Genomic DNA, 11,092 nt, shown 5'->3' with positions numbered 1-11,092 from the left:
TTGCCTTTGGAATGTGTGATTGCATCATATTTGGGCTTGAGAAAACCGAAGAAGCCAGCATTATGTTAGGTTTGTAACCAGGGCCTTCACTCGGGCAATATCTTAAGCATTATCTTTGGTGTTTACTCAACATCATCTGTACTAAAAAAGAAGTTTGTTTTGTACATATTACTCCAGCGATTAAGAAAACCGTTCAAGGCCAAATACTAATCAAGAAACCTCTTTGAAAACTTAAAATCATATGATTGGAAGCATGATACTAGCTAGGGAAACAGCTATAAGCATATTTTGGAGAGTATCATTACGAAAATGCTGTGTGTTATGACCCCCTGCCCCCCGCAGCCCAACCCATTTTCGAATGGCCTTTGATTGAGAATAGGCCATTCAGCTTCAAACTGGCCCAGAGAGAAAAACAGCCATTAACATTACTTTTGGAAAATCCAACCAAAATAAAACAAAAAAAAGGGGTACAGATACAGCAATGGGGTGCGCATGTACTGGTAGTACTATACTTTTAGACATTGAATCAACAGCTGAGATCAGCCCCTCAGGGTGGAGCCACCGAAAGCGACACCCAATCACTTTGCTTTGCATGGATGCCACGTATCTGATGCTGGTTCTCTGTCGTCTCCCTATTATCACGCTGAAAGCGTAGAGCACTGAATTAAATACTATGACACTAATATCGTAATATAATCGAATTAAGTAAAAGAACTTGTTAATAAGGTCTAAAGAAAAGTGAATGGTGACCCATGTGAAGATTGTCGGAGAAGCAAACCTTGGGCCCCACCAAAAATACAACAACACAATCATAATATATAAACATTCAGTAAGCATTCATCGTCTGTTCATAAATAATCTATCCCTTTTGATTACGAATCATTAGCTAATCCCTATCGTGAAAGTCTTGATCAACACTCTACAATCGCCGCCTCTAAGACTCTGGCCCCCTATATATGAACGTCAAGCTATTCAAGCCCGGCGCAGACTCTGACAACTAGACCCAAACAGAGAGGGAAGTCGTTACGTGTAACCCTTTTTATTTCTACTTTTCTTCGTTTGCCAAGCTAAGCTCCCATTGCTTTCGAGGCTTGCGTGTCGACATGGCACAGCTGTGTGCGTGAGTGAGAAAGGAAGAACACTCCGCTCACTCATTGCTCTACTACTCTTATCAACTCTCGCATTAGCTCATTACAGTTGTCACTCGAAGCTTGTAAGAAAGTGACTGAAAAATCTTGAAGAATTTCTTGTTTGGTTGTCTTGCTTAACGCTTTTGGCGTCTCAATTTGCGTGTCCATTGACGGCTTTTACCTTTAAAAACCAAAGATACTTAAAATCCATTTTGCCCCTACACACTCACTCACTCGCTCACTCACTTTACCTGCTGCTCTGTTCTCATGGGGTTCCCTAGGTTCTTCTGCTATGCTTCTATTATTCTTTCAATTTCAGGTACTGGGTAACTCACACTCTAATTTTATTTACTTGAATTGAATTATAATGCATTAATTTGCTATTTTTTGTTTGCATTTCTTTTTTGGTTATTGCAGCTTATTTGTTTCCAGTTATGGTTAATTCAATTGGGATCAACTATGGACAAATAGCCAACAATCTTCCATCCCCAGAAGGCGTAGTGCCACTAGTAAAATCAATTGGAGCCACCAAAGTGAAACTCTACGATGCAGATCCAAGAGTCCTTAGCGCATTCGCAAACACCGGCGTCGAATTCATCGTTGGTTTAGGCAACGAGTACTTGGACAAGATGCGAGATCCGGCCAAAGCTCAAGCTTGGGTCAAGCAAAACGTTCAAGTCCACTTACCCGCTACAAAAATCACATGCATCTTTGTCGGAAACGAGGTTCTCACTTTCAACGACACTACTCTCTCAGACAACCTCCTCCCGGCAATGCAAAGCGTTCACACTGCGCTGGTTAACCTCGGACTCGACAAACAAGTAACTGTCACGACCGCACATTCCTTGGCCATTCTCGAAACCTCTTATCCGCCTTCAGCTGGAGCGTTCCGTGAAGATCTGATGGATTGTTTAAGCGAAACTTTGAGTTTTCATCAAAAAACTGGGTCTCCTTTTTTGATTAATGCGTATCCGTACTTTGCTTATAAGGGAAACCCCAAGCAAGTTTCGTTAGATTTTGTTCTTTTTCAGCCTAACCAAGGAGTCATCGATCTAGCGACGAATTTACATTACGACAACATGTTATACGCTCAAATCGACGCCGTTTATTCTGCTTTAGCTTCGTTAGGTTACAAGAAGCTGGGCGTTCATATATCGGAAACTGGGTGGCCTTCAAAGGGAGATGAAGATGAGGCTGGAGCCACACCCGATAATGCCAAGAAATATAATGGGAATTTGATTAAATTGATGTCGAAGAAAACAGGGACCCCGATGAGGCCGAATTCGGATCTTAATATTTATGTTTTTGCCTTGTTTAATGAGAACATGAAGCCAGGTCCCACTTCAGAGAGGAATTATGGGTTGTTTAAGCCCGATGGAACGCCGGCGTATCCTCTCGGGATTAGTACGAACGACGTCGTTGGGAGTAATACAACCGCCGGTGGAAGCAGTGGGAATGCCGTGACGCAACCGTCTTCTCCGACCAGTTCTTCCACGGGCTATTTGTCTATTTCTTCCGCAACGGTAAGGTTTTGGTAAAAGCTGGGAGCTTTTCACGTTTCTAACGGTTAATTTCCTCTTTTCATTGCGGATATTCCGTTATCTTGATAAGATTTAAGGCTCACACCATTCGTTTAGTTCTGTTTGCCACTGATAATGACAAACTCCGTAACGTTGACATTTACGTTTTTCAATTTTTGGTTGATAGCAGGAAAGATATCATTTCATCGGGCATGTACTGCTGCTGGCGTCATTCTTATTGATTAAAACGTTGGTGTAGAGACGAATTCAAAGCTCATTTTTATCAAAGATTTAGAGAAAAATTTTCCTTTCTTTTAAAAAAATTTGGCAATGGAGAGGGAAATAAGGGGCAGCTTTGTTGTTAGGGAAAGGTAAATTCTGTTTCTTTGCTTGTACGCTAACATTGTGGCAGAGGGAACACCTACACCATCAACTTTACCTCGACTGCCAACCCACCCAAAAAAAACACAAAGGAAGGGCATGTAAATAGATATCCAACGAGCCCTACTCTGTCAACTTTTTAATTTAGGGTTGGTAAAGGCAACGGTGGGTGGTGGCGTAAGGTCTGACTGGGAAATTGAACATCATTTGGGTTGCTTTTGATCTTTTTAGTTGGCACTCAAGTGTGAAACTTTTCACTTTTTGGTGTTTTTATTCTTGCAGGGTGTTAGGTTCGTTGATTGAGAGAGTTTGGTAGAGAGAGGGGACCGCAGCTTAGACTAAGTTCATATGATGATTATTAATTTGCTACATTATTGTTTTTTCTTATCTCCCTTCTTGTTGTAGTGAACAATTATGAAATTTTTGTTGGTATATCTATTCAGCATTCATCTCAAACCAACAACCTGATCCCCGTCCCTGTTCAGCATAAGAAAAGAGAAGGAAAAATGAACAATCTTAAAGTGAGTTGGGTCCTTGTTTTACTAATAAATACTATTATTTTATCTTTATATTATGTTATTGAAGATTCGTTTCAAAGTTGGTAAGAGGAATGATTGATGGTAGTTTAAAGGTTCGCTAAGAATAAGATTCCAGATAACTTGTTCTTTTCTGCCTTACAAGACAAATTCCCAGACAGAAAAAAGACCTTTCATGTAATGAAAAGCAAAGAGAGGATTAACAATGTCATTGCTCTAATATCTTAAAACATTTACATCCATTGCCAAACATTAATAATGTCAAATGACTTGGTAGAGATTAAATCATCTTCCAATTTAATCGCTGAGTCAGGTGACAGATGCTTCTGTAAAAAGGTAATATAACAGATTGGCTACTACCGCATTGCTCATAATACAAATTAAGCACCTATAACTATAAGCAGACCTAGTACTCTGACCAAAATTTCTTTCAAAAAATTTTAATAAATAATTGAACTAATATTTGCCCCACCTTGGAGTTGTGTCACCCTTTCACTGTGAGTTGGTTATGTCCACGCCAGTGCTAGGGTCCCCTATCTTCTATAACATGTGGGCTCCCAACGGCTTTCTCAGCCAAGTAAATTCATCAGTTCATCACATAGTACAACAGTAACTGTGAGATGAGCCCAGACTAACCTCAAATGGAGGCAGCTCCAGAAGCAATAGTATCGTAAAATGCACTCGATCGGGGCCTCAAGAGCTGGAATGACTGTGTGATGCCTCTCCTGCCTCCACCTTGGGTTCACTTCTAACTCTCTTATAGAACAACAGATAAGCAGCTGAGGTCTTGATGTCCGATTCGTTGACTGGAGAAACATGGCTATCATCAAAATGATACCATCTATTCTCATCAATCAACTGCAAATGTGGAAAACAAAAAAGCATGTTAGATATCCAAATTACAGGTAAGGTGCATAAGTAATATCCGTGAGAGATGGCTACTGGAATAGACTTGCATCATAAATTCAAATAAGCAAAACACTACTCAGCCGGATTACAACTTTACCTTAGCATATGCTGTGTAATGGCCACCGCCTAGACCACCATAATGGTTGCTGATAGCATATAGCTCATATACATAAGTCTGCCCATCTTTGTTCATGACATATTTGCTCAAATCAAGATTGTGAATTGGGAAATTCACAAAAGTGTCAATCTTGTTCTTTAGGTATCTGCCATAAGTGAAGCGTTTTAAGTGAAAAACAATAATCTCTGGTAACATCCACAAGTCTAGCTTCTTTATAGCTTGCCTATGTTCCTTGCAACGAGGACAATACCTGCATTAATAATTTAAGACATAAAGCATCAATACTGCTTACAGTAAAGTGAGAATCCACAACCTTATCATTTGAAATCCAATTAAAACATGTTTTAAGCACTTACCACATGTCATCAGGCCCTAGAGGTTCTTCCATCAAGAAAGCATCCAAACATGAAGATAGAGAGATGGCTTCCTGACGGGTCTTTTTTGCTGTAAACCCTGCTTTATGAACCTCTGGGATGTCCTTCAAGTAGCCAGCATCATATAACTCCTGTTCTTTTTTGGTCCAATCTAGCACAACCCTTATGATTTGCCCAGATTCAAAGAGTGTATCCCTCTTAAAAGCCTTGAAGTTCATAACCCTGTCATCAATCAAGAGGAGCAGGTGCGATAAATCCATGCTCGATGTACCCTCAAGTTCTCCGTTTTCAACTGGCTGACCATCAGAACCACTGCATTGTTCATCAAGACCATCTGAGAGAAAGCCATTTTCCTTGCCAATATGAGCCTTAGCTGAAGAATACATTCTTTTGAAAGGTGACAGTACTTTAGAAACAGCAGTTTCAATATCAGCGCCACTTGGTTGGTCTTCCCCCAAATAAGTAACCAGTGGAGTTCCAAAAAGCTCTGTGCCACTCTTAAGATAATCTGAAGTGGATCTGGAAAGCCCAATAAATTGGTTCAAAATCTTAACCAAAGAAGCAAAGAAGAAGAAGACAGCTTATATTCAACAAATTCATATGCGACTTTCTCCCTCCCTCAAAAAACCTTAAGCCAAAATATAAGAAGAAATATCCCTCTCCCCCCTCTTTCCCTCCTTCCATCCCTTGCTCTCCCTCTCTAAGCTTATTAATGTGTGATTACTTTCTTCCTCCCTCCAAAAACTTAAGCAAAAGATGAGAAGCCAAAGAAGTCCATTATTCACTTCCTAGTACACCTACACACAGTTATGACATAAATCAAAACTGAAAAGTGCTGCAAAAATAACAAACTCTTCTGCAGATTTTTCTAACCAAATTCATGCCACAAGGTGTGCACAGTGAATGGACGAACTGTGCAGACAAAGAGGCTGCTATTTAAAATAATAATAATATCAATAATCACAAAACAATTGCAATAATAGATAGAAACTATGAAACCTTAATTTTAAAAAATATCCAAGCATATGCAGATAGTAAATCAGAGGAAAACAATATAATTTGCTAGGGAAAAATTCCAATAGCTAGAGAGACAAAGGAAGTAAACTTACTTTTCCTGCCATCGATGAAAAATTACTAGCTTAGCTTTCCCCATCCCTTTTTTTTGAAATCGGAAGGCCACAATATGTTCATCATCCTTTATTGAAATCAATGGCTCCAAAGGTGTATCCAAATATCGATATATCTTGTTTTCATAGACCTGATATAGAAAATCTAATACTTCAGCCAATCATAGTAACCTATAACTGAAACAGCTAAAATTAAAATTAAGAATCAATTCACGACATGTTTACCTCTGCAAGCAGAAGGTTCTCATCACTCTTCAAGCAACATGCAGTACCTAATGCCAAAAGGAGATCTTTGCAGAAACCGTTTTTCAGCACAGAGACAGTATATGGCATTGGGAGACCATTTCCATCACCAGAAAACACTGTCACTGTCATTGTCCTAGTGATAGTCGAAGGTAGTGGCAATGATAGATACATGAACGGGTCAAAAGTAATTGAAATTTTGCTGCAAACTGGGCAAACCAGCGTTGACTTATATTGACCCTGAAAGGCAAAAGCATTATAAACAATATACCAATTGTTAGTAAGATGGGGAAACTTAGCCTACATTTCCATGGTCAGAAACTTGAAGTTGTGTATTATTGACATGTAAGATGAACGAAAACAATGACATAAGCATGGGACAAATTAAACATGGAACCTCAAAGGCACTAGGCCCCTATAGTCTGCAAGAAATGCCCAAATCTTAGATGAGTAATTGTATTTGCCGTGTAATAAAAACCCTGATACCAGTCTGCATTTTCAAAATAATTTTAAGGAGGACTATCATAGCAGCTCCAAATCAAAACATGCAGGCAGCATAAGAAAATTTCTCACTTGGCAAACATCCACAATCACTGAGTCATTCCGGGCCTTGTGATTTCTCCAACATTCAGCTGCAACTTCCTCATCAGGACGACCATCAGAATCCTTCATTTCAATATAAGGTTTTTGTTTGACCCTATTCAAGTCTTCATGCAGCCCATCCAGTAAGAAAGCCAAAAGTTCCTAAGAAAAGATGCTCCATCATTAGATTAAGCATAAAGAAAATTAAAATATTAGATGTACCCCTAAATAGTTATACCTCTAGATACCATAAAAACAACATTCTAAGTCATTCTTAAGTTGTAATATGCAAAAGGTCCATACTAAGCCTTGGAAACCAAAGTTATAGGTCAAAGATTAAAGCTTAGGATCCTTCAAACATACATATACTAGACCATTATAAGAGTGGTGAAGACTAAAATATCTCTCCCCATCCATACAGCATCTTCCCCAGAATTTTGAGACCATAGAGCATTTTGCTAATCGATCATACATTCACTAACTGAGCATGCCATATTAGGATTAGTTTAGAAGTATTAAAATTGCAATTGTAAGTCAAACTATGAATCCTATTTGTTATTTTTCAAATGTTTAATGCTCATCACTTTCTTTCCAGCTTAGTATTGTTGAGGTAAACATACTCTAATAACATAATGACCACTAATTTATACAAGTTACCCAATTGCCAACTTCGCAGAAGAATAGAGTATCTATACATCAGACAGCACTTACTTGAGAATCATGCTGGTTATAACCACTAAACTGGGGTGCAAACCGAGCAAGTTTTCCCTTAAATGCACGTGGAGCAATTGCAATTCTACCTGAGGACCATGATTTTCGTAACAACTCACCAAATGCAAGTGCAAGCTCCCCCTGCACAAGTACAACTTAAGTTGGAGATTTTACGAAGTGCTCAAAACGAGGTGTCAAAACTGTTCAAATGAACAATTCACATTAAACTACAAAAACAAAATTGTAGATAGCACCAAAGATTACATGCATTCCCAAAGGATTTTCTGTGTTGATCTCATCACTGTAATCTTTCAAGAAATACTCAACAAGAGGAGGCGTGTGCACTAAACATTGAAGAGCACTATTCATAAAACAAGTATTTCCTAGGTTCTGTAATCCAGCCAAACCTCCCTTCTCTCCTTTTCTAACAGAGTTATAGGCATCGAAACCATCATCTATATCATTTGACCCAGAGCTTAAGGAACTTCCTGGATACAAATTCGATCTGTAACCTGAGGAGTGACCATTGGACATGGTTGGCCCCCCAGCAATTGTCAAGGATGATCTTGAAGGTTCCAAGGAAACCAAAGCTAGTTCATTTCCTGTAGAATCCATCCCAAATCTTGAAGAATGATTTCCATCAACTTGCTCCAGAAGAATCTGTAAAGTTCAATCAAACATGCAGATGAATCAAAACCAATTAGAAGTCGAAACAGAGAAGGGCAAAACAAAAAGATACTCGCATCTTGATCCATTTGCAAGTTTGATTCCTCCACGCTTTTGTTTGAAACAATCAACTGTCCATGCTTTCGCTTGTTGAAATAATCCCAAATGCGAGCCTAGCAATATATAATGAACCAAAACAAGTAATTGAAGTTGACTTAAAGCAAACAAATTTTCATCTAAGATTAGTCTATTAAAGGATACATGCTTAATGGGGAAAAAAAAAAGAACAAAAGAGAGATGCTCGCCTTGTCCTGCTCTATGCCTCTAAGTGCACAGACCTTTTGGAAAAGCACAGCTACAGAAGCCTAAACATGCCATCCAACCAAAGAATAGAAGTGAGGAAAAGGAGGAGTTAGATCCTGCATGGTCTATGCAACAAAAGTGCATATTTTTCAAGGACACTAAAGACCTGAAAATAATACTTCAGAAACCAAAAAGCAATTCCAAAAACATTTAGCAATTGGTTTAAATTGGAATGATTTCCAGTTTCTTCATAGATTTCAAAACTTACAATGAACTGACATCAATACTAGAAGCCGTACCTTTCTGCTTATCCATAAAATTGACTGACTTTCATCCCTGGAATCTATCAACTTAAGACAAAGTGGGTAAACCTCTACATCAAACTTTCTGTGATAAACACCCTGCAAAATCATCTTTCTTGGCAATGCTGGCCCTCCTTTATACCTAAAAAGAAATAGAATGATATATTAAAAAAGGTAACAAATTTTACCAGATATCTTATTAAATAAGTACAGCAAAGACAGATACATTCAAGTGTACAACATATAATCAAGTCACTCGTGTACACTGCTTTAACCAGGGAGGAATTATTAATTGACCCTGGTGGCAGAAAATGTCTCAGCACATTTATTTGTATGTTTATCCTTTTTATTGACATAACCCACAAAATCTCACGATTAACATTAAATAACCTAAAATTGATGACTACCAAAAGAGGCTTATAACTCTTTCAGAGCCCTTCATTCAAGTAGTTTGATAACTAACTCAATAAACTATCGACTGACCAAAGCATGGACCATATACATTCTAGATATGAAAGAAAAAAATAGCCAGAAGTGAAGCATTACCATTCATGAAGTTTTTCCCAAACTCCTTGTGGTACCAAAACATAATCCTGCCCTTCCATCAACAGTCTCCGCAGCTGTATCTCATTTTCCTTGCAATCACAATCACTTCCATTTTGAACAATATCAGAGTTATCGATAGGACCGGGCCTTTCTGCGACCACGGAAGAAGCCCCATTCCATTGCCGAGAATCAGAAGATTGGTTCCCAATCAAATTGTCATCAGCGTCTATCCCAACATACCTCTCCCACATCCGAAACCACCTGACCAAAAAAAAACCCCAAATTATACAGTAAATTAGAAATCCTAAGTTAAGATTAGGAAATTAAGTTTAGTTTTAATTGAATATTGGCATAGAATTTGCATATTCAAAAATCAAATGCATATTCCTTGCCCATTCTCCAAACAACCAGAAAAAATAAAAGTTAAAATTCATTTCAAACAAACCTGCTGGAAATAACAAAATACAAGTTGCCTTCTTTCAAATTACGCTCGGATTCGTTTCTTAAATCATTAACGATCTTTTTTTCTTCCTCGGGCGTGCACGGCAAGCAACTCGCCCCGTTCTCCATCATGAATCCCGAGTCCGGAATCGTCATGATCGATGAATCACTACCCTACACAATCAACCAAACACAAATTCTTTCAAAAACCAGAAAGAAGAAAAGATTCATCAAAACTCCAATCCAGAAATCAAACAGATTTGAATCACCTACAGAGATCAGAATCAGAGCAGACAATAGCTTGTTCGTCGACGAGAGAATGTACCGAAATTGGGAGAGACAATTTGAAAAAAAAAATAAAAAAGAAAGAAAAGGGGAAGATGGAATATTCGAGGGAACCCTAAACAGGTCGGGGCGGAAGGGAGGGAGAGAGGGGTTTGGGATTGGAGTAAATTGGAGAAGGCAACTTAAACTTACCGTCTTTTCAACGATCTTGTCTTTTCTCAACTTTAAGTCACGCACCCTTTTATAGGCCTCCACGATACAACGACAAATAACCCGAATCATACTTAAATTTGAATTATTATATATATTTCTTTTCTTTTCTCTATTTACTGTTTTTAACCTCCTTTTTCCCTCGTTTTTCTTTTTCAATCGGAACATGCCAATGACCGCTCGTACCTTAAACACCGGTTTTATTGCAAAGATTTCTTTTCTTTTTTTTTTTAACCTTGCAGCAATTTCGTGAGGAAAAAGAATGCGTTTAAATTAACATTAAATTTTGATTTCTCCTCTTAACAATTTGATGACTCATTTATTTTTACGTAATCCATCTCGTGGAATGTGAGTGATTTAATATTCAATTATTATTACTAGTAATAATATTTTTATCCAATATGATAATTAATGATTATTATTATTATTATTATTATTATACTATATAAATACAAGTCCAGGGTCAAAGTAAAATCTACTTGCCTTTTTAAGTAATGGTAATATAATACTAAAATTATTACAATGAAATATGAAAGAGCACTCAAATCTTCTTTATTGATAACCGTTTTATCTCCAATCAATATTTCTTGTTGCGGGAAATTAAATATTTATTTTATTTTATTCATGCTTTGATTTGCATTTAAAACAACCACAAATCTTTTTTTTTTTCTGGGAACAGGATCTATTTTTATAACTTAAGAATGAAAC

At 37.8% G+C, this 11,092-nt stretch overlaps 2 protein-coding genes across 6 annotated transcripts; one reads left to right on the top strand and one right to left on the bottom strand.

Moving 5' to 3' along the window:
• The first annotated feature begins 859 nt into the window (after positions 1–859).
• LOC110429001 (Glycosyl hydrolase superfamily protein) lies at positions 860–3,465 on the top strand. 3 transcript variants are annotated; one of them, XR_002446541.2, is made up of 4 exons: positions 860–1,449; positions 1,548–2,653; positions 2,838–3,021; positions 3,314–3,465. XR_002446541.2 is itself a non-coding variant. In XM_021444928.2 (3 exons), the coding sequence occupies exons 1-3, from the start codon at positions 1,398–1,400 to the stop codon at positions 2,907–2,909; spliced, it is 1,230 nt and encodes a 409-aa protein (XP_021300603.1). In that variant the 5' UTR covers positions 860–1,397; the 3' UTR covers positions 2,910–3,465. The 3 variants fall into 3 exon arrangements, 2 of the variants coding, with proteins under 2 accessions (XP_021300603.1, XP_021300604.1); XM_021444928.2 differs by having other exon boundaries at positions 2,838–3,465; XM_021444929.2 differs by having other exon boundaries at positions 862–1,449; positions 2,841–3,465.
• Positions 3,466–3,717: 252 nt separating this feature from the next.
• On the bottom strand, positions 3,718–10,456 carry LOC110429000 (ubiquitin carboxyl-terminal hydrolase 9-like). 3 transcript variants are annotated; one of them, XM_021444925.1, is made up of 14 exons: positions 10,163–10,456; positions 9,894–10,063; positions 9,449–9,709; positions 8,900–9,044; positions 8,603–8,662; positions 8,375–8,470; positions 7,896–8,291; positions 7,632–7,772; positions 6,912–7,082; positions 6,321–6,578; positions 6,078–6,226; positions 4,951–5,487; positions 4,574–4,844; positions 3,718–4,425 (listed from the first exon to the last, which is right to left on the bottom strand). In XM_021444925.1, exons 1-14 carry the CDS (start codon positions 10,454–10,456, stop codon positions 4,261–4,263), a joined length of 3,114 nt encoding a protein of 1,037 aa, XP_021300600.1. In that variant the 3' UTR covers positions 3,718–4,260. The 3 variants fall into 3 exon arrangements, with proteins under 3 accessions (XP_021300600.1, XP_021300602.1, XP_021300601.1); XM_021444927.2 differs by having other exon boundaries at positions 9,894–10,058; positions 10,163–10,304; XM_021444926.2 differs by having other exon boundaries at positions 10,159–10,299.
• Between the last annotated feature and the right edge of the window lie 636 nt (positions 10,457–11,092).

Source organism: Theobroma umbraticum, unplaced genomic scaffold (genome assembly GCF_002168275.2).
Source record: "Theobroma umbraticum cultivar Fairchild unplaced genomic scaffold, ASM216827v3 scaffold_30.0, whole genome shotgun sequence".
Taxonomy (NCBI): Eukaryota; Viridiplantae; Streptophyta; class Magnoliopsida; order Malvales; family Malvaceae; genus Theobroma; species Theobroma umbraticum.
The sequence above is the reverse complement of the archived record's forward strand: the minus strand, read 5'-3'. Positions and strand labels throughout refer to the sequence as shown.

Coding starts and splice junctions, on each gene's coding strand:
- LOC110429001 (XM_021444928.2), top strand. CDS start 1,398: ATGGGGTTCCCTAGGTTCTTCTGCTATGCTTCTATTATTCTTTCAATT. Junction 1,450..1,547: donor TATTATTCTTTCAATTTCAG/GTACTGGGTAAC, acceptor TGGTTATTGCAG/CTTATTTGTTTCCAGTTATG. Junction 2,654..2,837: donor TGTCTATTTCTTCCGCAACG/GTAAGGTTTTGG, acceptor TTTGGTTGATAG/CAGGAAAGATATCATTTCAT.
- LOC110429000 (XM_021444925.1), bottom strand. CDS start 10,456: ATGATTCGGGTTATTTGTCGTTGTATCGTGGAGGCCTATAAAAGGGTG. Junction 6,227..6,320: donor AGAACCTTCTGCTTGCAGAG/GTAAACATGTCG, acceptor TTTCTATATCAG/GTCTATGAAAACAAGATATA. Junction 5,488..6,077: donor TTTCATCGATGGCAGGAAAA/GTAAGTTTACTT, acceptor TGGGCTTTCCAG/ATCCACTTCAGATTATCTTA.